At 42.3% G+C, this 24,392-nt stretch overlaps 1 protein-coding gene across 1 annotated transcript in view; it reads right to left on the bottom strand.

The window, feature by feature from the left end:
* The window catches only part of LOC129812506 (ALK tyrosine kinase receptor-like), a 779,676-nt gene extending 756,828 nt beyond the window's left edge, over positions 1-22,848 (bottom strand). Inside the window, exon 1 of the mRNA XM_055864118.1 lies at positions 21,078-22,848. Within this exon, the coding sequence (XP_055720093.1) occupies positions 21,078-21,828 (751 nt within the window). The 5' untranslated portion in view covers positions 21,829-22,848. The remainder of the gene's footprint in view (positions 1-21,077) is intronic.
* Positions 22,849-24,392: the final 1,544 nt, after the last annotated feature.

The following is a 24,392-nucleotide window of genomic DNA, read 5'->3' as shown; positions in this document are numbered from 1 at the left end:
TTGTCCGAGATTCCTAAAGATTGGAAAGCTGCCACGGTAATTCCCCTCTTCAAAGGGGGAGACACTCTAGACCCAAGCTGTTACAGACCTATATCCATCCATCCAGTTTTAGAAAGGCAAGTTAACAAACAGATCACTGACCATTTCGAATCGCACCATACCTTCGCCGCTGTGCAATTTGGTTTCCGAGCTGGTCACAAGTGCACCTCAGCCACGCTCAAGGTACTAAACGATATCATAACCGCCATCAATAAAAGACAGTACTGTGCAGCCGTCTTCATCGACCTGGCCAAGGCTTTCGACTCTGTCAATCATCGTATAATTATCGACAGACTCAACAGCCTTGGTTTCTCAAATGACTGCCTCGCCTGGTTCACCAACTACTTCTCAGATTGAGTTCAGTGTGTCAAATCGGAGGGCCTGTTGTCCGGACCTCTGGCAGTCTCTATGGGGGTACCACAGGGTTCAATTCTCAGGCCAACTTCTCTGTATATATCAATGATGTCGCTCTTGCTGCTGGTGATTCCTTAATCCACCTCTACGCAGATGACACCATTCTGTATACATCTGGACCTTCTTTGGACACTGTGTTAACAAACCTCCAAACGAACTTCAATGCCATACAACTCTCATTCCGTGGCCTACAACTGCTCTTAAACACTAGTAAAACAAAATGCATGCTCTTCAACCGATCACTGCCTGCACCCACTCGTCTGACTAGCATCACTACTCTGGATGGTTCTGACTTAGTTTTAACTACAAATACCTAGGTGTCTGGCTAGACTGTAAACTCTCCTTCCAGACTCATATTAAAATTAGATCTAGAATCGGCTTCCTATTTCGCAACAACGCCTCCTTCACTCACGCTGCCAAACATACCCTCGTAAAACTGACTATCCTACCGATCCTCGACTTCGGCGATGTCATTTATAAAATAGCCTCCAACACTCTACTCAGCAAACTGGATGCAGTCTATCACAGTGCCATCCGTTTTGTTAGCAAAGCCCCATATACCACCCACCACTGCGACCTGTATGCTCTTGTCGGCTGGCCCTCGCTACATATTCGTTGCCAGACCCACTGGCTCCAGGTCATCTATAAGTCTTTGCTATGTAAAGCTCTGCATTATCTCAGCTCACTGGTCACCATAACAACAACCACCTGTAGCACGCGCTCCAGCAGGTATATCTCACTGGTCATCCCAAAGCCAACACCCACTCTGGCCGCCTTTCCTTCCAGTTCTCTGCTGCCAATGACTGGAACGAATTGCAAAAATCACTGAAGTTGGAGACTTATATCTCCCTCACTAACTTTAAGCATTAGTTATCTGAGCAGCTTACCGATCGCTGCAGCAGTACATAGCCCATCTGTAAATAGCCCACCCAACTACCTACCTCCTCCCCATATTGTTTTTATTAACCAGATAGCAGATGTTTTTGCTCTTTTGCACACCAGTATTCTACTAGCTCATCATCATCTGCACATCTATCATTTCAGTGTTAATTTGCTAAATTGTAATTACTTCACTACTATGGCCTATTTATTGCCTTACCGCCTTACTCCATTTGCACATACTGCATATAGATTTTTCTATTGTGTTATTTATTGACTGTACTTTTGTTTATCCTATGTGTAACTCTGTGTTGTTTTTTGTCACACTGCTTTGCTTTATCTTGGCCAGGTCGCAGTTGTAAATGAGAACTTGTTCTCAACTGGCCTTCCTGGTTAAATAAAGGTGAAATATAAAAATAAAATAAACTTTCAGTTTCACTTAGCTAGCAAATGCATCGGGCTAGTTTAATTACTAAAAAAACCCTGCTCAAACAGAGGGATGCTATGTTGGCTAGCTGGCTATGACTATCCAACACAACACTGGAACTCTTCCAAGTCCAGGTAAGCTTTCGGTTTTTAATGTAATGTATTGCCACCGGGGCCTGCCGGTGTAATTGCTTACTGACTATACACTGTAACGTTACTGCATGATTGTCGGGGTGTATTCATTCCGCCGATTCTGTTGAAAAACATTTCTTAAATGGAAGAAAACGAAACGAGGATAAAAATACCTGAATTTGTCTAATAGAAACTCTCGTTTGCATCTGTTGGACTAATGTTTACACCCTAGATAAGCTAGATGCAGGCAAGAGTGTGCAAATCGGTATGTCCATGTGTCGCTGTCTGTCATCTCAATTTTTTCTCTCGACCTGTGCGCGAGCACTTACGCTGTACACTTTCATTCATAGGCTAGGTTGAAGCAACCTCATGATGGGTAGAGGGGAAAATGTAAGTATCATGTAGTAGACTAAACCTATCAATGTTACATTGAACTGGGTAAATTGAACCTGAATGACAGTCATCAAACATGTTGTTATAGAAATAAGGCCATGTTCATGGGGGGGAAAAGTATCCTCCCTCATCATAAACAGCACTGACCGCCACTACATAGCCACATGGGTATTGAAGCGTCATCAACAGAGCAGTTGCAAATTCCGTTCTTTCTACGTTAAATGTGTGTTGGTAAGCCAGACAGACGGCCGCAGAGAGCGAGAGGACAGACTTAACGGCCCTCATGGGTAAGTTTATGACCTGTTAGTGATTAAATAAACCTTGTCTTAGTCGACTGAGAATTTACAAGAGCAGGGAACGAGAAAGTGGTGTCTAATGTTACCTGAATAGTATTTTAACCTACTACTTATTCTCAGTAAATACATCATACAGGCGTGTTATGCAAAGCTATTTGTCACCTGAAGTGCCATACGTGCTTAGAGGTCGTATTGAAGCGTATACACAGAATAAGCTTATATAGCTTGACTTGTATGACCCACAAGGTATGGAAACCTAATTATGTATGTATGATGGTGTGTATAGACAGTATGGACAGTATATGAATAGAAAAGGTGTGTACTGCAGTAGTTATATAGGGAAAGGCTTTACTAGAATACAGTATATACATATGAAGTGGGTAATGTAAACATTATTAAAGTGACCAGTGTTCAATGACGATGTACTGTACGTAGGGCAGGGTAGAGTCCGGGGGGAAAGCCGGCTAGCAACAGAGACTAAGTTCAGGGAAGGGTACTGGCAGGAGGCCGGCTAGTGGTGACTATTAAACAGTCTGATGTCGAGGATATAGAAGCTGTTTTTCAGTCTCTCAGTCCCAGCTTTGATGCACCTGTACTGTCTCCGATCTAGATTATCTTCTTGGCCCTTCCTGTGACACCGGGTGCTGTAGATATCTTGGAGGGTAGTGTCATGACGTTGCCTGCTTGGGTATAGCAAACCCCATCCCCCTCTCCCTGCCTCTCCCTTTCCTCCTTCAACCCATGCTGTGATCACAGAGAGACGTCGTAAATTCCTGAGAATCTCCTCATGGCCAAACAGTATTAGAAGAGAGGGTAAACTTTCAGGACAAAGGAATTTTCTTCCACCTCACAGAACTTGAACATACTTGAACATAGAACTACGAACATATTTCATGTTCCTGCAAAAGTATGGAAGATCGGTGAAGAGTCCAGCTATTAACATGTCTGTTTGTCCCCATGTGGGAAACTCATGAGAGACTGTGGGACTACATTACCATACCTCTGTTTATATAATAACCTCAGATATGAGGTTTACATCTGTTTGTTGTATAAAATGAATGAGTGAGTATGATACTGTTTGTATAATTGTGTAATATGATTTTGGACTGTTTAATGAAGAAAAATACAAATCCCTTTTGTATTTGAACTAAATCCAAGGACCGCCCCTGAGCCCAGTTAGGGTCAGACATCCAAGGACAGCCCCTTCCTGCTATCCGAATAAAAAACTCAGAGAAATTATCATTAGACCATGTTTTTCTCCATATGGGGAGAACGAAGGTTAAGTACCATTGCTGAATCTTTAACCATACCACGTGGTTAAACTCTTAGACGAATGAGAACAAGTCTTTGATATTGACTACTAGTCTGCAGCTAGGAATCCGGTATCATTGAACGCGAAGAAAGACAACCGCCGAAACATCCATTCTATGACGAATGTCACTCTGAACTATCCACAATAACCGAGACAGAAGGAACTCCAACCAAAACTAACTTCTCTCCAACGATCAAGACGACACACACCAAGCGTAAATATATATATATATATATATATCGATTGCAATTGTTCCCGAATGAGTGAGCATTCATGTGTAAGGATTAGCATGTCAATTGTTATAATTATGGACTCTGTAGTGACTTCTTAGACAAAGGGAAAATTGTGGTTCGACTGACAAGCCGCCATGCCGGTTCAGCCCCCTAGGGCATATTTCTCCCATCATTCCATGTAACCATTTTAAGTTTGTTTGTTTGTTTATGCATTTCTGTGAATTAATTAGTTAGTAATAAATAAATGATTTTAAGACAATTGATGTATGGATGACTCATAGTGAAGATAACCAACAATTTACGACGTTTGGAATGAGACTAACGTGAGGTAAAATAAATGAATCATTAATCAGAAGACTATTGATCAGATATAAAAATATCTGAAAGGTTATATTGGGAAATTGTAACTTTGTAATCTGACTACTTTCCCTGGAGCCCTCGAATTCATAGTTAATTAGTTGCGTTATTACCCAGTTGATCGCGTAATCCCTAATTACAGGAATCTTTGATAAAAACTATAAGTCTTCAATTTAATGATAGCAACGACACGACAGTAGGCATTGTGCCCCCGGTGATGTGTTGTGCTGATCGCGGCACCTTCTGTAGAGCCCTTGCCGTACCAGACAGTGATACCATGCCTTATTTCTATTACAGAATATCGGATGACTCTCATTCATTCATAGGCTACTACATGATACTCACATTTTCCCTATACCCGTCACGAGGTTGCTACAACCTAGCCTATGAATGAAAGTTTACAAACATACACATTCAAAAGTTTGGGGTCACTTAAAAATGTCCTTGTTTTTGAAAGAAAATAGATTTTTTGGTCCATTAAAATAACATCAAATGTATCATAAATACAGTGTAGACTTTGTTAATGTTGTAAATGACTATTGTAGCTGGAAACTGCTGATTTTTAATGGAATATCTACATAGGCATACAGAGGCCCATTATCAGCAACCATCACTCCTGTGTTCCAATGGCACGTTGTGTTAGCTAATCCAAGTTTATCATTTTAAAAGGCTAATTGATCATTAGAAAGCCCTTTTGCAATTATGTTAGCACAGCTGAAAACTGTTGTTCTGATTAAAGAAGCAATAAAACTGACCTTTCTTTAGACTAGTTAAGTATCTGGAGCATCCGCATTTGTGGGTTCGATTACAGGCTCAAAATTGCCAGAAACAAAGACCTGTTTTCTGAAACTCATCAGTCTATTCCTGTTCTGAGAAATGAAGGCTATTCCATGCAAGAAATTGCCAAGCAACTGAAGATCTCGTACAACGCTGTGTACTACTCCCTTCACAGAACAGCGCAAACTGTCTCTAACCAGAATAGAAAGAGGAGTGAAAGGCCCCGGTGCACAACTGAGTAAGAGGACAAGTACATTAGAGTGTTTAGTTTTGAGAAATAGACGCCTCGCAAGTCCTCAAATGGCTGCTTCATGAATAGTACCCGCAAAACCCCAGTCTCAATGTCAACAGTGAAGAGGAGACTCTGGGATGCTGGCCTTCCAGGCAGAGTTCCTCTGTCCAGTGTCTGTGTTCTTTTTCCCATCTTAATCTTTTCTTTTTCTTTGAGACTGAGTTTTGAAGAGGCCAAATTCCCTCACCATCACCGACTACACAACACGCAGACCTCACGATGTAACTTCAATCACTCTGGCTACAGAGAAACAAAAGGGTGGGTAGGGAGAGTGCTCTGCCCCTACCTTCTGCCATACGATCGATCTGTAATGGCTTCTTCTCCTTTGATGGCCTCTGTTTAATCAGAGTAAAAGCCGGGACACAGGCATTCATTTGTCCTCTCCCGTTCATTTGTTGTTGTTTTTGTTACTGCTCCAGCAACAGCAACAGGCCAGCTTTCATCGTCCAGCTGATGTAGCCCTGCTCAATAATAAAGCAGTAAGGGGGGCGAGATGAATGACCCGTGGGCCGGCGGGCCGATTCGTAGCCCCACAGCCGAGCCCCAACATCTGTACTTCCTTCTGTAAATATACTGTACACCAAAATACCTTTCTGCAATTCGAGTGATGTTGGAATTGGAGCATTAAATCCAGTGCTCATATTGCACATTTGTCTTTACACATTTGTATAATGTCTTCTTCGTGTTCTCGGAAATGCAATTGTATTTGGAGTTAAGCAGCTTTGTCTGAGAAAATTCGGTGGCAACTTTTTTTCGGGCATGTGGGGTTCCTTAGGGATCGGTATCAGGCCAGCTCCACATTTAGTTTGGGTCGAGATAAGAACACATATAAACGGGAGCTTGTTTCACATCAGTACACAGCTTAGGCCACCCTGGAGTCCAGAGCAGAGTGAAAAACCTTAGGATCAAACAGCTGACAGGCTTCCAGTTCCTTTACAAAAAATGTCCCCTCTATCCCCTGGAGTCATTAGCTACAGCCGGTCTACTCCTCCTTAGTGGCCTTTTAGAATGGGCCAGCTGTTTGATTCCTGTTCTTGGGCCATGTTAAAGCCGTCACACTGCACAGCCATCCGTTCCAAGGCTCATGTACCTGTATTGTCCTGTCATTGTATAGCATAACGAGAGCTCCAGGTCCAGTGGCTCACTATTTATCTGTGCGCACGTGTGTGTGTGTGTGTGCGTCCCTACCTGCGTGTGTGTGTGTGGGTTGGTTGGTTAATCTATCCTTGTGGGGAACTAAACTAAAATCCCCAAATGTCCCCACTAGGAGAGTAAAACAAGGAATATTCTCCCTCGTGGGAACGTCCCCATGAGGAAAAAGGCTATTTTAAGCTTTGGGGTTCGATTTGATGTGATTTATTTGGGACGCCAATAGCAACAGCTAGTCTTACTGGGGTCCGACACATAACAAAAAAGACATACACCTATTATCTATGAGTGCATGTATCAGTTACACGTACGGTGTCTTCAGAAAGTATTTAGACCCCTTGACTTTTTCACATTTTGTTACGTTACAGCCTTATTCTAGAATGTATTAAATCGTTTTTTTCCTCATCAAGCCACACACTATACACCATAATGACAAAGCAAAAACTGTTTTTTTTTTTTTTTGGAGCAAATCTATTCACGCTACAAGGTTAGCACACCAGTATTTGGGGAGTTTCTCCCATTCTTCTCTGCAGATCCTCTCAAGCTTTGTCAGGTTGGATGGGGAGTGTCACTGCACAGCAATTTTCAGGTCTCTCCAGAGATCGGGTTCAAGTCCGGGCTCTGGATGGGCCACTCATCAAGGATCTCGCTCTACTTTGCGCCGTTCATCTTTCCCTCGATCCTGACTAGTCTCCCAGTCCCTGCTTCTGAAAAACATCCCCACAGCATGATGCTGCACACCACCGTGCTTCACCGTAGGGATGGTGCCAGGTTTCCTCCAGATGTGACGCTTGTCATTCTGGCCAAAGAGTTCAATTTTGCTTCCATCAGACCAGAGAATCTTGTTTCTCGTTGTCTGAGTCTTTTAGGTGCCTTTTGGCAAACTCCAAGCAGGCTGTCAAGTGCCTTTTACTGAAGAGGGGCTTCCGTCTGGCCACTCTACCATAAAGGCCTGGTTGGTGGAGTGCTGCAGAGATGGGAGAACCTTCCAGAAGGACAACCATCTCCACAGAGGACCTCTTTGAGTGATCATCAGGTTCTTGGTCACCTCCCTGACCAAGGCCCTTCTCCCCCCGGATTGCCCAGTTTGTGTGTGTGTGTGTGTGTGTGTGTGTGCACATTTGTTTGTGTGTGTCTGATCCATGTCAGCAAGGTCTCCAAATAGTCCCATTGCCTTTAATCACACCTGAACAGTAGGCCATCTAGTATGCATACCTATATGAAATGCGTCTGAGGTTTCATTTAATGGTTTTCCTCCCCTGTCAGTCAAGGGATTTACCATGGATGTTTGCCATCTGTATCCTCCAATACATGACAGTTGAATCGGGCGGTTCATTATTACTCAAGCTAGAATGTTAGATTGTAAGTGTCACTGTCCCTTTCAAGGGACAGATTAGATTTTTTGTTTTTTCCACTATTCTCCAAGCTTGGCATTCATTCACAGAGAAACATCTGATCGATTTACATCCGAATTTGACATCGACATCCTCCTCTCTTCCAAGGGCCTAAACAAAAAACTTAGAAACCCTCCAATACATCTGGGTCTGCTTGATTTTTGATTGGTATCGAGTGGCAAACTGGAAGTGAGCCAAACTCACTTGCTGCCAATGGCCATGCACTGGTTGACTTCTGTCTGTCCACTCCCCTTTTGTTTAATCGCAACAGATGCTTTCATGGCAAGGGGAAGACTTATCTCTCCAAGCGCTTTAGGGTCAGCAAATTTCGTATTAGCGATAAGCAAAAGAGTCGCCCGCTGTGCTATATTGACGACCCCTCTTTCCACTAGGTGAATTAATTACCCTGGCTCTGTCACACTGCCAGCCCTCGTTGTCTAGGCTTCATTTTTTTCTCTCTTTCTCTCTCTACCTCCCTTTTTTCCACTTAGCTCCAGAGCAGTAACAAGCAAGGTCAGGAGATGTCTAGGGAAAAATTTAGTGGCGGGACAGGGGCCAATCTGAGCTTGGGCTGGAGGCAGATTCCCTGGACCGAATGCAAGCAAGCAAGGTCACCCCCGAAGTCGTCCAACTGGCATTAGTAGCAAAACACAGAGCTTTTTGATTTATCCATGTTGCACTGCTGATGTGGCCGCATCAAACCTGGCTACTGACTCCATGTTGTACTGTTCCAGCAGGACAAATTACCAAAATGTATCCAGCTGCCTCAAAGAACCCCGCTGCTCCCTAGTGGACATCATAATAAGGACTGTTTCATTTTTTTTTTAAATGCTTGTCGATTAGCCCTGAAGCTATTCACATATTTGGACAGAAGGTGACTTGGTTAAATTAGAGGATGACTTGAATAATGAGTGTACACTACAACTACGTCATTGCAGGAGGTGGTGGGTTTGGGGAAATTCTAGTTGAATAGGGATATTTAACGACATGTCCTGCTCGCCACTGTTGGTGTACCATGCTGTAGTAGTGTGTCCTTACTCTGACAGTGACTGTACTCAAAGACACAAGCAAAACAAGAAAAACATGGGTTTACAGAAGGACAAAGCCTCTACAATGCCATTACCGAAAGGCGAAATAGGAAATAAACATGAATGCTTAATTTGTCTATTGAAGGAGTTGCCATACAGCGAGACATGAATATCGGAGGTCAGCAAGCAATGTAAATAGCTAAACCCTCTTAGATAATACAGTTTTGACATCACATCAACGAAAATGGATGGCAACAAATAAACACCAGACGACCATGATTGATGTTCATTTGTCGATCACAACATGCAAACACATTTATTTAGACAGTCTTCCATTATTTACCGGTATAATCTGTGCTATCAAGTGTGGAGCGGGTACCTGCTTGCTTAATGCACCGAATTGAAACTTTGAGAAGCCACACTCATCTTGACTGAAAATGAAGAATGAGAACGACAGCAAAAATTCCTGACTTTTCCACGCGGAGTACACTCTTCGCTGCTCAAGCCAAGAAGATAAGCTGTCTGCTCGGAGACATCGGAGAGGGAGTACAGAAACACTCTGCATACTGTATTCAGTCCCCGTGATCCTCTCAACCTCTCCACGCCACTGAGCACATTGGGGCGCACTCACCGGCGCTCCCGCCATTCAGATAAGCCCAAACAGCCCATCAAGCCGCTCCAATGCCATTACTCGCCCCACTTCACCCCCTTTTGCACCCCTCATCTCTGCCATAACCTCCCCATCCATGCATTTAGCAGCTGGGGGCGCGTTCCACAGGCCAGATGGTCCAATTGATATGCACCGTGCCCTTCTCTCAAAAATGAGATGTGTCAACGAGAGGGAAACGGAGGAAGAAAGGGGATTATTGTGGAAAATTATTGTGGAAACTGTGCCTTCTCCAGAAGCTACAGAATCTCCACCTTGCTGCTACAGAATCTCCACCTTGCTGCTACTTCTTCCCCCTTTCATGGCGGATTGTATCCTGTTATAAGTGGGTTTTGGCCAGTGACAAGGATACGGCTCACACCGCTCCCCGCTCCTCAACAATACAATTACAGATCATAAAGGGAGCCGAGGAAGATGTATAAATGGAATCTAATGTGACGTGCATCATCATCGGCAGACTACTTTCTCCCCGTCCACATCCCCATGTTCATGCTTGAGAGGGTGTTAATTGTGACTACCGGCATCCACACAAACACACACTGCTCACATAATGACATTGATGTCCTACTACCCTTGGAAGGACCTTGGTGTGTTTATCAACTAAGCTACACAGATATACACCAGTTAATTAGGTACAACCATCTAGTACCGGGTCGGACCCCACTTTGCCTCCAGAACAGCATGAATTATTTGGGGAATGGACACGTAGCTCGATTGGTAGCAAGGGACCTAACCTGTGCCAGGAAAACATTCCCCACACATTACACCACCGCCACTAGCCTGTACCATTCACACCAGACAGGACGGAGCCATGGACTCATGCTGCTTACGCCAAATCCTTACAGGCAATGTTTTTCCACTCCTCTAATTGTCCAGTGTTGGTGATCGCGTACCCACTGGAGACGCTTCTTCTTGTTTTTAGCTGATAGGAGTGGAACCCGGTGTGGTTGTGTGCTGCTATATCCCAAGGGTCGACGATTTGAGCATTCTAAAATGCCTTTCTGCACACCATTGTTGTACTGCACGGTTATTAGCCTGTCTGTGGCCCGCCTGTTACCTTGCACAATTCTTGCCGTTCTCCTTCGACCTCTCATCAACGTGCTGTTTTCACCCACACGTCTGCCACTGACTGGATGTTTTTTTTGTCGCACCATTCTCTATAAACCCTAAACAATGTTGTGCATGCAAAGCCCAGGAGGCCGGCCGTTTCTGAGATACTGGAACCGGCGAGCCCGGCACCGACGAGCATACCACACTCAAAGCTGCTTAGGTCACTCGTTTTGCCCATTCTAACGTCCAGTTGAACAGTAACTGAATGCCTCGATGCCTGTCTGTCTGCTTTATATAGCAAGTCATGGCCATGTGACTCACTGTCTGTAGGCGCAAACCATTTTTGTGAACTGATTGGTTTACCTAATAAACTGGCCACTGAGTGTAGATTGCAAGTAAGTCTGTGTAACATTCTGACTTAACCATTATCCTTGTGGTTGAGAGGAGCTTGATGTACTGTATCGCGGCAAAGTTGGGCAAATGGGAGACATCTGTTGATTCATCTCGATTTACCCAGAACAAGGGATGGGAATTTGAAATAATTTATCTATTCAAACAATATCATTACATTTTTTTAGTTTAAACTTGGATACTTGTTGTTGATGCGCAGCCTGCAAGACTTGTACATGACTCGGGAGAGACTGTGCATAGCTGTTGTAGCACGGCAGGGGCTGGTGGTGTGTGTGACACTAGACTGAGATAGAGAAAAAATAGCCACTGACTCGCGCTAAATAAAAAAAACTTGTAAATGCCATAGGTTATCTATCATACCATCTGGTAGTGCCTGTCTTTACTGCATCAAAACGATGTAAAAAAGCTAGCTAAGATAACCAGATGTTAGCTAGGCATGGCAGCTAGCTAACTAGGCTAGTTGAGGCTATTTTTGCTGCGCTCCCCCTCCATGTCTAGAACAACTCCATTTAGATGAAACAACAGCCTACTCCTTCATTTAGCTTACTCAATTCCGTCATTTTAATTGCATTTTGCATTGACTAGCGATCTCCCACTTCTCGCTGCTAAAACATGGAGCCAACAACAAGCTACACGTGTGAAACCTGTGTAGGCTATACAGTATGTATTTTTATGGGGCGCACGTCGTCAAAATATCATTCAAAATGATGTTGTTTTAATAAATTAAGAATTTTAAAGGTCATGGTATATTTTTGTGTGTAGCAATGTCACAGATAATTATATTTAATTGAGGCAAATTTAATTGGCCAAATGTCCCCTCCCCTTCTGAAATTAAAAAGATGCTTACACCTGAAAAATCGTTATTTGTGCAAATAACCAGTGAGGCAAAACCCAAGCACCAGAACTAACGCTGCTGATCTCACGCATTCATTGTATCATGATAGATCTACGGTACCATTTATGCTCCACGAGAGAATATCCGTTGATGAATGATGGACAGATGATTTCCTCGATAAAGAAAACACTATGTCTGCCTTTGTGCGGTATGTAACTCGTCCAAAAATCGTTGACCTGGGTTGAACTTTTGACCTTTAAAAACAGACAATAATTGAATGCATATACGATTTCATCCGTCTTCATGAGTCTGTGTGGCCGTAGCCTCAAGATTAGCAAGGTTGCACAGCAATAGGTGTCGTGTGGTCTCCATAGTGACAGCACATATGATTATTGAGTATAATTGAGTATAATTAATTTTTTTGCTTAATGTTTCAGTTGAACCTGAGTGTCAAGGTTGGAATAAGCAGACAATTGGTAGAAAGAACTCCTGCCTTACCATGTTTTGAAAAGGTGGCTTCTGGGTAGGTTTTACATCATAGCAATGTCACATCAAAATGTTACCGAAATTGTGTTTTTTACATTGGCTAAAAGTACAGACAGCTAGAAAATGGTATATCATACACTGCAGTTGAGGAACAATGGGAAAGTAATTCTGTTTTGAAAGTTGATCAACTTGTAACCCCACTTTTGAGAAAATGGCCCTTGAATGTTTTGGTACACCTACTGGCCCTTGAACGTTTTGTCTACACCCATTCAGCATCGTTCACACCCTCTTAAGCCTTAGCCCCACACATCTCTTTAAGGATTTTCTCATCTCCCGGCATGTTCAGCCCTTTCATTATCTCACCCAATCATGGCTAGCGGGAAGGTTCCTGTATTTTTTGTGGCTAAACAAACTAGGCACGTAATTTAACAATTTGATTTGTATTTATGGATGGAATACACATTTGTTATTAAGGCACATGGAAGTTCACATGTTCTAGAAGGCATTTCTGCCAAGAAAATACATGTTTACGTTCAAACGACGCTCCTGTGAAGTAGTGACGTGCGGCATACGCCTAGTTTCCTGAAACGAGTCACAAATATGGTACATGCACTGACACTCTCTGTCCTCCGGCTCGTTCCAACATGAATGCAGAAAAGGTCCCATTTGTCACTGTGACACCACTGTTGCCCATTATGGCCAAGTAGAGAAAACGAGGTGTGTGCTGATGTCATGGCATTCTAAATTCCATACACATGAACGCACACACACACACAAATCCAGTGTAACACGCACATACCCTGTTCAGAGAAAACTAGGTCTGTGGCATTCCAAATTACACACACACACATCATCACCACCAATGTAACTCACGCAAACACTGTCTGACTTCCTACATGCTGCACGTTACCTAATCCCTGAGCATTGTAAAGTGGGGCATCTCTGAAGAAAGGAGGGGCGGCTGCATAAATAAGCAATTGATGTGTGCCTCTTTCTCCATAACTAGCTTTAAGCTAAAACTCCTGTGCCCCAGCTTCCATATGCACAGTGCCATTAATCAAAAAAGTTGTTGGAAGTTCTCAAAGAACAAATAAAAAAAGTGACATAAATAACTAAAACATCAGGGAACGGATACGGGCGACCAGCCGACCACACAGTGGCAAGAACCACAGTAGTCACCTTGATTTAAAGGTTGTCTGTCACGCCCTGACCTTAGAGATCCTTTTTATTTTGGTTGGTCAGGGTGTGAGTTAGGGTGGGTATTCTATATTCTATTATTTGTATTTCTATGTTTTGGCCGGGTAGGGTTCTCAATCAGGGACAGCTGTCTATCGTTGTCTCTGATTGAGAACCATACTTAGGTAGCCCTTTTTCCACCTGTCTTTGTGGGAAGTTGACTTTGTTTAGGGCACATAGCCTTTAGCTTCACGGTTTGTTCTTGTAGTGTTTATTGTTTTGTTCGGCGTCATTTGTATTAAATAAGGGAAAATGTACGCTCACCACGCTGCACCTTGGTCCTCTTCCTTCAACAGTCGTGACAATGTCGTCATATCAAATAATTGCTCCAGCATTAAACAGAAGTGCAGTGATTTAACATCATTAGAAGCATTAGGCACCTGCACCATGTCAAGGTGTTTATCAATACCTCACCGTTTGGCAAGCTTTTCCCCACTAATGTTTTCTGCAAGGTTGCTTACGAATCAGCATAAGCCGCGTAGCATAAGTGTGCATAGTGGGTTATATTTTTGCCATATTTTCCAAGCTCCATGGAGACGCAGCAAATGAATCCGAGCAATAATGGATAAGAAACGGAAATGTTTCCAATGTTTTGAAGCGTGGCCAGAAAGCCTAATGATTTAATTAGAATTGTTTCTGCTTTTGTCACGAGGAGGAGTGATTGCACTGACTGTGCGGCCCACAGATAGATTGTAGCAGGGTAAAGGTTTGCCTCATTAAAATGCATACATTTTATACATCTGTACCAATCTGGGGGCGGCTCTGGAAAAAAAATAGAGACGACTGTAAATTACTATAATAACGCAAACAGAATTAGTTTGACAGCGGTTCGTTGGGTGTAAGCCGTGTGGGACTGATTTTCTTGAGCACAAGAAATGTCAACAGCTCTTAAAACCTGTTGGGGATGGGGGCGCTGTTTAGACTATTTATGCTAATTTGGCAAATTTTTTAAACGGCTTCCCACAAAATCCTTGATCGTACAATATGCATATTATTATTATTATTGGATAGAAAACAGTCTATAGTTTCTATAGGAGTTGAAATTTTGTCTCTAAGTGGAACAGAGCCCATTCTACAGCAATTTCCCTGACATGGAGTCAGATTTGAGAAATGTTGGCCACTCTTCTGAAGTCAGTTAAAAGGGCACTGTCGTTGCTATGACTATACGGACACTTCTTACGTCTTCCCCTGGATGCCTTTACGTGATGACGATTCCAACGGGGTCGATTGCGCGTTCACAGGCCCTACAAATGAAAAAACCCTGAAGCTAGTCATTCTTTGGGAGCTGCGTCATGAGCCTAGAGGACACCGGCGCGCACCTGTTCAAAGCGTTAGTTTAGCCTGTTATATTTCTCCGGTCATCTTTTCACTCGTTATAGGAGTTAAAAACATCATAAGGTAGTTAATTTAAAGCGTTTTATAGCAATTTATATCCGTTTAGTGCGATTTTGGGACATTTATTTTTGCAACGATGTGAAAAGTTGGGCACGCTTTTCAGTTCATCCCGAACGCAGTTGACATTTCCACATGGCAAGAGGACAGCTTTCCACCAAAAGACGATTTCTCCCAAGAAAGGATCCTTTGCCCAAGATACTGATGGAAGAACAGCTCAAGGTAGGACATTTTTATTATGATAAATCGTGTTTCTGTCGAAACATTTTAGTGGCTTAGGACGCCATGTTTTTTGACGTAGCTTCGCTTGGCGCAAACTGTATTGAAAAGTAAGGATAAATTAAAAAATGTAATAACGCAATTGTATTAAGAATTAAATTGTCTATCAATCCCTGTCCACCCTATATTTTTTAGTCACGTTTATGAGTATTTATGTATAAGAGTAGATCACTGTCTAAGTGGCGCAAGGACTTTTTCTTTACCAGCTTGTCTACATTTCACATTGTCTAACCATGATTTTGGTGGCTAAATATAAACATTTTCGATCAAACTGTATATGCATGTTGTAATGTGATGTTACAGGAGTGTCATCGGAAGAATTCTGAGAAGGTTAGTGAAAAAATTAATATCTTTTGGCGATGTTGACTTTTATCGCTCACTTTGGCTAGAATCAATGCTGGGCTGCTAATTGCTATGCGCTAAGCTAATATAACGATTTATTGTGTTTTCGCTGTAAGACACTTAGAAAATCTGAAATATTGTCTGTATTCACAGGATCTGTGTCTTTCGATTCGTGTATGCTGTGTATTTTTACGAAATGTTTGATGATTAGTAGTTAGGTAAACACGTTGCTCATTGTAATTATTCTAGTCCATTTGTGATGGTGGGTGCAATTGTAAACTATGCCATCTACCTGAAATATGCACTTTTTTCTAACAAAACCTATCCCATACCATAAATATGTTATCAGACTGTCATCTAATGAGTTTTTTTGTTGGTTAGGGGCTATAAATATCTTAGTTTAGCCGAATTGGTGATGGCTACTGGTGTTGGTGGACAAATAAAAGATGGTGGATTATGCTAATGTGTTTTTAGGTAATAGATGTACATCTTTACATATTGTGTCTTCCCTGTAAAACATTTTAAAAATCGGAAATGTTGACTGGATTCACAAGATCTGTGTCTTTCATTAGCTGTATTGGACTTTAATGTGTGAAAGTTAAATATTTTCAAAATATATTTTTTTTGAATTTCGCGGCACTGGTTTTTCAGGGGGGGGGGGGGGGGGGTGCCGCTAGCGCCACGCTGATCCTAGACAGGTTAAGGTGTTGATGATTGGCCGGAAATGTAACATTATGCTCTTTGAATGTACACAATTCCCAAGGAGGCATTAAGCACATACACTTCCTAAAAGCTTTTAATTGAACTCAACTATAATTATGAACGGTGTCCATTTGTACTTTCTAATGTGATAGTAGAACATGTACGGGGGCAAGAATAATAAAAAATGAAGGCCACTTGATCTTGCTCAATCTAACTTATTGATGAAGGACTGAACAAGCGAACACCTTTGGGACTCAAGTGGGGTGAGCCCGGTGACATTGTCATGTGTAATCGGGCGATTCCTTGAATGTTTTGTCTACACCATTATTATTTTTCATTATTTTAAAAACGCACAGTACCAGTCAAAAGTTTAGACACACCTACTCATTCCAGGGTTTTTCTTTATTTTTACTATTTTCTACATTGTAGAATAATAGTGAAGACATCAAAATTATAAAATAACACATATGGAATCATGTAGTTACCAAAAAAGTTTTAAACAAATCTAAATATATTTTAGATTCTTCAATGTAGCCACCCTTTGCCTTGATGACAGTTTTGTATTCTCTCAACCAGCTTCATGAGGTAGTCACCTGGAATGCTTTTTTCCAACAGTCTTGAAGGAGTTCCCACATGCTGAGCACTTGTTGGCTGCTTTTCCTTCACTCTGCGGTCCACCTCATACACACAAATCTAACTAAGGAATGGAATAAGGATATATAAATATGGGGATGAGCAATGACAGAAGAGCATAGGTAAGATGCAATAGATGGTATAAAATACAGTATATACATATGAGAGAAGTAATGCAAGATATGTAAACATTATTAAAGTGATCCACTTATTATCCACTTATTAGTGATCCATTTATTAAAGTGACCAATGATTTCAAGTATGTATGTAGGCAGCAGCCTCTCTGTGTCCCAGCTTTGATGCACCTGTACTGACCTCGCCTTGTGGATGATAGTGGGGTAAACAGGCAGTGGCTCGGGTGGTTGTTGTCCTTGATGATCTTTTTGGCCTTCCTGTGATATCAGGTGCTGTAGGTGTCCTGGAGGGCATGAAGTTTGCCCCCGGTGATGCGTTGTGTAGACCGTACCACCCGCTGGAGAGCCTTGCGGTTGTGGGCGGTGCAGTTGCTGTACCTGGTGGCGATACAGCCCGACAGGATGCTCCCAATTGTGCATCTGTAAAGGTTTGTGAGGGTTTTAAGTGACAAGCCAAATTTCTTCAGCCTCCTGAGGAAAAAAAGTTTATATGTAGGCAACAGCCTCTCTGTGTCAGTGATGGCTGTTTAACAGTCTGACGGCATTGCGATAGAAGCTGTTTTTCAATCTCAGTCTTCTTCACCACCCTGTCTGTGTGGGTGGACCATTTCAGTTTGTCTGTGATGTGTACCCCCGTATATCCACGCAGTCTCCTCTGAACAGTTGACGTTGTGATGTGTCTTGTTACTTGAAATCTGTGAGGTGCAATCTGAGGTGCAGTTAATTGTGGATTTCTGAGTTTAGTAACTCTAATGAACTTATTCTCTGCTGTAACTCTGGGTCTTCCTTTCCTGTGGCGCTCCTCATGAGAACCAGTTTCATCATAGTGCTTGATGGTTTTTGTGACAGCACTTGAAGAAAGCTCTTGAGATTTTCCGGATTGACTAACCTTCATGTCTTAAAGTAATGATGGACTGTCATTTCTCTTTGCTTATTTGAGCTGTCCTTCCCATTTAAGCAAATAGGGCTATCTTCTGTATACCCCCCCTACCTTGTCACAACACAACATGAAGCTGGTTGAGAGAATATCATGAGTGTGCAAAGCTGTCATCAAGGCAAAGGGTGGCTAGTTAGAAGAATCTGAAATATATTTTGATTTGTTTCAACACTTTTGGTTACTACATGATTCTATATGTGTTATTTCGTAGTTATGATGTCTTCACTATATTATACAATGTAGAAAATTGTAAAAATAAAGAAAAACCCTAGAATGAATAGGTGTGTCCAAACTTTTGACTGGTACAGTATATATATTTCCTGAGTATTATATTTCTCCTAGATTTAGGACAGACACTTCAAAACCTTGTTTCTTATGATTTTCTTGACTGTCCTTTTAGGCATTTATGAATGTGTTATTCAATGCATTTCTATGGGCTTTTATCAAGTGTTTTTTGATACATAAAGGGGTCCTAAAATTCCAAATCAAATATCTAAATGATCCATAGTACTGCCATCTTAAAACAATTCCAAATGGCAGCTTAGCCACCCCCCTTCCCCCAACGTCTTTGATTCTGTGATATGAGAAAGCAGGATGGATCAACAACAATACTAACCTAATTGGCAGAGTGAAAAGAAGGAAGCCTGTACAGAATTAAAATATTCAAAAACATGCATCCTGTTCAACTAGCTCTCACAGTCTCACTTCAGAGTTAGACGTGCATCCATGTTTCTCAAACCTCAAAGTTCAACGTTTTTAAGGTTAAGTTTAGGCATTAGGGTTAAGGTTTGGGATATGCTTAAAATAAACAACAACTGTATATTGCTGGATTTGAACTTGCAACTGTTGAAATCAGAGGCAGATGCATATGTTAATGACCATCCACCATCCCCATTGCTCTAGCAAAACCAAAACCTACTTGAAGGTAACGGCGCTCACTGTTGCCCCTAGTGGCTGGTTCTAGGGAGAACCCTTTGCCTCACAAAGAACCATTTTGGAACACCTTTTTTCTAAGAGTGTAGGAGGCATGCATGGCGTACTAAAGCTGTGGGCTAACATCAACTTTAGCTATCTCTGATGTGCATCCAAAGTTCTAATTTCTCCATTATTATATTATGTTCCTTGGCGGATCTTTGTATGAGGCGATTAGCCTGTCTCTATCCAATCAGTGGGATTCAGATCTGAGTTTGACGGTGTGGGATTGGTTGGTTCAAGTCCTGGTGAAAAAGGAAGGTCGCTGAAAATCAAGTAGGCTAAGAATGTATAGGAACACCCGGCATGGGGGAACTGTGCAATCAGACCGAGCCAGCCCCACATTTTGCTTATCTGACAGGTTTGATTACATTTTTCTAGGCCAGCCTCCCTCATCAAAGCGTTTAAGAAATTATACTGATTACAGTGCACTGAAGACATGGGGAAGCACCCTGGAGTATTGAGTGCTAAGCATTCGCTGAGATAATAGCTTCATTTGTGCTTGATCAAAATAAAGGCTGCTTGTTTAATCCCTAACCTATTGGTACTTATGTTGGATTGTTCAGGGAATTGATGAGGCCTTTTAGGCAGGTTCGGAAAGAAAAAACAAACTCATTAGCTGTACATAGCGGTAAATGAACTTTGTCAAAGACGGAGAATTCAGAGTTATTGCTGCATGATACAATACATTAATGTGTGGCCCTATTGTAGACTATATGGGCTACAACTGATGATACTTTGATTTGGAAGGTAAGTAAAGTCAATGTGGTCAAAATGAACGAGAGAAAATAATTAGCTCTTTCATTTTTTATTTATTTAACTAGGCAAATCAGTTAAGAACAAATTCTTATTTACTATGATGGCCTCCCCGGCAAAACACGGACGACGCTGGGCCAATTGTATGCCGCCCTATGGAACATCCCAATCACGGCTGGATGTGATACAGACTAGATTTGAACCAAGGACTGTGGTGATGCCTCTTGCACTGAGATGCAGTGTCTTAGACTGCTGCGCCACTCGGGAGCTCAATATTCATAACGAACATTGAAATATCAATTAAATCAAATATAGATATATGACATTTAATACAGCAATGATCACAGCTCTCAATGTAGTCTTAATGCAGAATGAAGTGAGCCCTTGCTCTCAACTTAGTATTTTGGTGAACTCTAACCTACTCACCCCATCATTCATTCAGAAATGCAACTTGCACAACAAGAGTGCACTATAGTTTGATGCAAAACCATCACCACACACCTTCTTTCATGAATAGACAACATGTGTAATGCATGAGTGTAAAATGAGTCATTATTTCCTATTGATTGTGTAGCTCAACTCTGTTACGTAAGCACTACTTATGCCACTTAACTCAGAAAGTAATACCACAGTGCCATCACTCTGGTTGAAAACGTATCCATCCGCCATCTGATAACAAGTGCAGTAAATTGCCAAACCCTGGCCTGAAGCTATCATCAAGCCAACGACCCTTATCAAATCCAACAACACAATCAAACTGCACTTTTCAGACAGTGCAAAGAAACAAACAACGGTGTGTGAGAACCAAATAGTATGCAGCTTTTTCCACAAAAAAGTTCAATAACACACAGTTTATAGGCCTTACTTATATCAACCAACACTAGCATTTTCGTTGCCGTTCATACATTGATACAGTTCATTGCTAGACTACATGTCGTCCATTGAAGCATTGCGAGGATGGGAACGTGTGTGTGTGTGTGTGTGTGTGTGTGTGTGTGTGTGTGTGTGTGTGTGTGTGTGTGTGTGTGTGTGTGTGTGTGTGTGTGTGTGTGTGTGTGTGTGTGTGTGTGTGTGTGAGAGAGAGAGAGAAATTATGAGGAGGAGGGATCGATCTAAAACCTTACCTCCGGAGGCTATATGAAGAAAGAGGCGGGGGTCTGCTGCTCGTATCGCCGCGGTGTACTTGTCCTCTCTCCCGGGAACCTGTGCTTTCTTTTCTGGCATAAGCCGGACTCTTAGCCGGCCCCCTTCGGCGCCGAACCACCATTCCAAAATATTTGTTAGGTCAATTTCCAGGAAAAATATCGGGTCTTCCTCGTAGACTGCCAGTCCACCGCATCCCGTTTTAACCAAGTCCTCCCCAATTTCCACCACGACTTGATTCGATTTACGGCTGGCTTTCGTCAAACCCAAATTCAGAACTTTGGACAGCGGCCTCTTGTAGCCGTGCGGAAGCTGTCCACCAGCACTGGTTGAATTCTCTGCCGCCATGCTATCGATTGCAACCAACTTTGGGTCAAGAAAAGTAGCCACCGTTTTTTGTAAGGGAATGCAGTGCATCCTTAAATTAGCGCGCACCGTATAGCACCCACTAAAAGTCAGACAATCTCCGTTAAGTGGACGTTTTATCAACTCGGTAATGTAGTAGCGCAACAGAGAGGGCACTGCAAAATCCATGGCCAGGTTTTTCCTCTTAAGTCGGGAGTTGTAGGTCTGGTTGGAGTCTTTTTTGCTTCTGGCATCCCCGCTGCTGCTGCTGTTGCCAAGCCCCGCAGTGGGGAATGCAAGCCCTGCGGTGGTCATTTGCGAGGCGCACTGCAGCTCAGCAAGAAATGCCGCAGACCAAACGAACAAGTATAATATCCTGGTCGCCATGCTTGGAATCGAAAACTCTATTGTTTGATTATGTTTTACCCCGGTTCCTTTCTCTTCTTTTTTCACGAACGCAGCACAAAATCACAGCGCGAATCGATGATCATGCGGGCTCTGTAGTTCTGGCTAGTGCGCACCCGCGGCACATTCTCTTCACATGGGTTTGGTGATAGCGGTGACTGTTGCTTCTAACCCTTCATCGTTAAAGAAGAAAAGTGTCCGAATTTTTCCACCCTAAATGATGTTCTTTGTAACGGGTATATGGCCCAAATTACTCTCTTACTGCAGGGCGCTGCTTGATATGCACTGGGTCCGCTCCAGTGCCTATCAAAGGCTCCTTGTGTGTCTCGTGGCACAGTTGTGGCGGTACAAGAAGTCGTTTTGCCAGCGAAGAGATACAGTATCGCTCTCTCCTGTCATAAATCTTCACTGACCATGTCAGTATTCAGCAAAAGCTGTTTGAGCAATTCCCCCGAACACGAACCAATTTACTCCCAATGCTTCACCTCGATAAATGCACCACGGTGTCAAGCGGAAAGTGGAACTTTAAACCCTAATACAATATATTTCCCTCGAATAGGACTATACCCACGCTGTCGGGACGCAGTCTCTCCAAGACTCTTTTCCGATGGCTTTTGCTGGCTTCAGTGCACGAGATGAGTCACCTGTCTCCCTACGTTCGTATTGTAAACTCACGTATGCATCCCGTAGACATCGGTGTAAAGCCAGATATCCTCGAATATGTGAATATGAGGCACATCTGTGCCAGAAAGTGTAGCCTCGGTAGGAGCGTCCGCACGTTGAATGGCCGTTACAAACACGTCCGGGAGCAGTATGCACCTTCAGATCAGTGTCAGCATCCGTTAAGGCGCCTAAATCTCATTGAAATTATCCAGGCCAAATACTGAGCCACAGCGGCGGTGCTCCTGAAAATACCCCTAATTAATTTCAATTAATCATTAACCCATTAGCAAGCAAATGATTTATCCACTACTCTCTCCAAATGCATCCTGCCTGAATTGGTAATTGTTTGGTGTAGCCAACCCATGAACAATTTTGTCTCACCAAGAGGGAAGATAATTAAGCAAGAGGTGTCATAGCCATTGTAAGACGTTTCTGTAAATTCAACAGTAAAACACTGTCAAGTGCACAGTAAAATACTTTAAATGTGTTTTACAGAATTAATGCATTATGGGTAAAATTCTGAAAAATACTGTTATTAACTGTAATGGAGAATAATAGTGATGACATCAAAACTATGTCTTGGGTGCATGGTGTCATCAAGGCAAAGAGTGGCTACTTTGAATAATCTAAAATATAAAGTATATTTGGATTTCTTTAACACTTTTTTGGTGATTACATGATTCCATATGTGTTATTTCATAGTTTTGACAACTTCACTATTATTCTACAATATAGAAAATAAATAAAAACCCTGGAATGAGTAGATGTGTCCAAACCTTTGACTGGTACTGTATATATATATATACAGTTGAAGTTGGAAGTTTACATACACTTAGGTTTTGTCATTAAAACTCGTTTTTCAACCACTCCACAAATTTCTTGTTAGCAAACTATAGTTTTGGCAAGTCGGTTAGGACATCTACTTTGTGCATGACACAAGTAATTACTTTCCAGCAATTGTTTACAGACAGATTACTTCACTTGTAATTCACTGTATCACAATTCCAGTGGGTCAGAAGTTTACATACACTAGTTGACTGTGCCTTTAAACAGCTTGGAGAATTCCAGAAAATGATGTCATGGCTTTAGAAGCTTCTGATATGCTAATTGACATAATTTGAGTCAATTGGAGGTGTACCTGTGGATGTATTTCAAGGCCTACCTTCAAACTGAGTGCCTCTTTGATTGACATCATGGGAATATCTAAAGAAATCAGCCAAGACCTCAGAAAAAAATGGTTCATCCTTGGGAGCAATTTCCAAACGCCTGAAGGTACCACGTTCATCTGTACAAACAAAGGTACGCAAGTATAAACACCATGGGACCACGCTCAGGAAGGAGACGTGTTCTGTGTCCCAGAGATGAACGTACTTTGGTGCCAAAATGCAAATCAATCTCAGAACAACAGCAACAGACCTTGTGTAGATGCTGGAGGAAACAGGTACAAAAGTATCTATATCCACAGTAAAACGAGTCCTATATCAACATAACCTGAAAGGCCGCTCAGCAAGGAAGAAGAACCCAGTGCTCCAAAACCGCCATAAAAAACCCAGACTACGGTTTGCAACTGCACATGGGGACAAAGATCGTACTTTTTGGACAAATGTCCTCTGGTCTGATGAAACAAAAATGTGTCTTTCAAATGGACAATGACCCCAAGCATACTTCCAAAGTTGTGGAAAAATGGCTTAAGGACAACAAAGTCAAGGTATTGGAGTGGCCATCACAAAGCCCTGACCTCAATCCTATAGGAAATTTGTGGGCAGAACTGAAAAAGCGTATGCGAGCAAGGACTAAAAACCTGACTCAGTAACACCAGCTCTGTCAGGAGGAATGGTCCAAAATTCACCCAACTTATTGTGGGAAGTTCGTGGAAGGCTACC

Source organism: Salvelinus fontinalis, chromosome 16, assembly GCF_029448725.1.
Source record: "Salvelinus fontinalis isolate EN_2023a chromosome 16, ASM2944872v1, whole genome shotgun sequence".
In the NCBI taxonomy this organism is placed as follows: domain Eukaryota; kingdom Metazoa; phylum Chordata; class Actinopteri; order Salmoniformes; family Salmonidae; genus Salvelinus; species Salvelinus fontinalis.
Note: the sequence above shows the minus strand (reverse complement) of the source record. Positions and strands in the feature narration are given on the sequence as shown.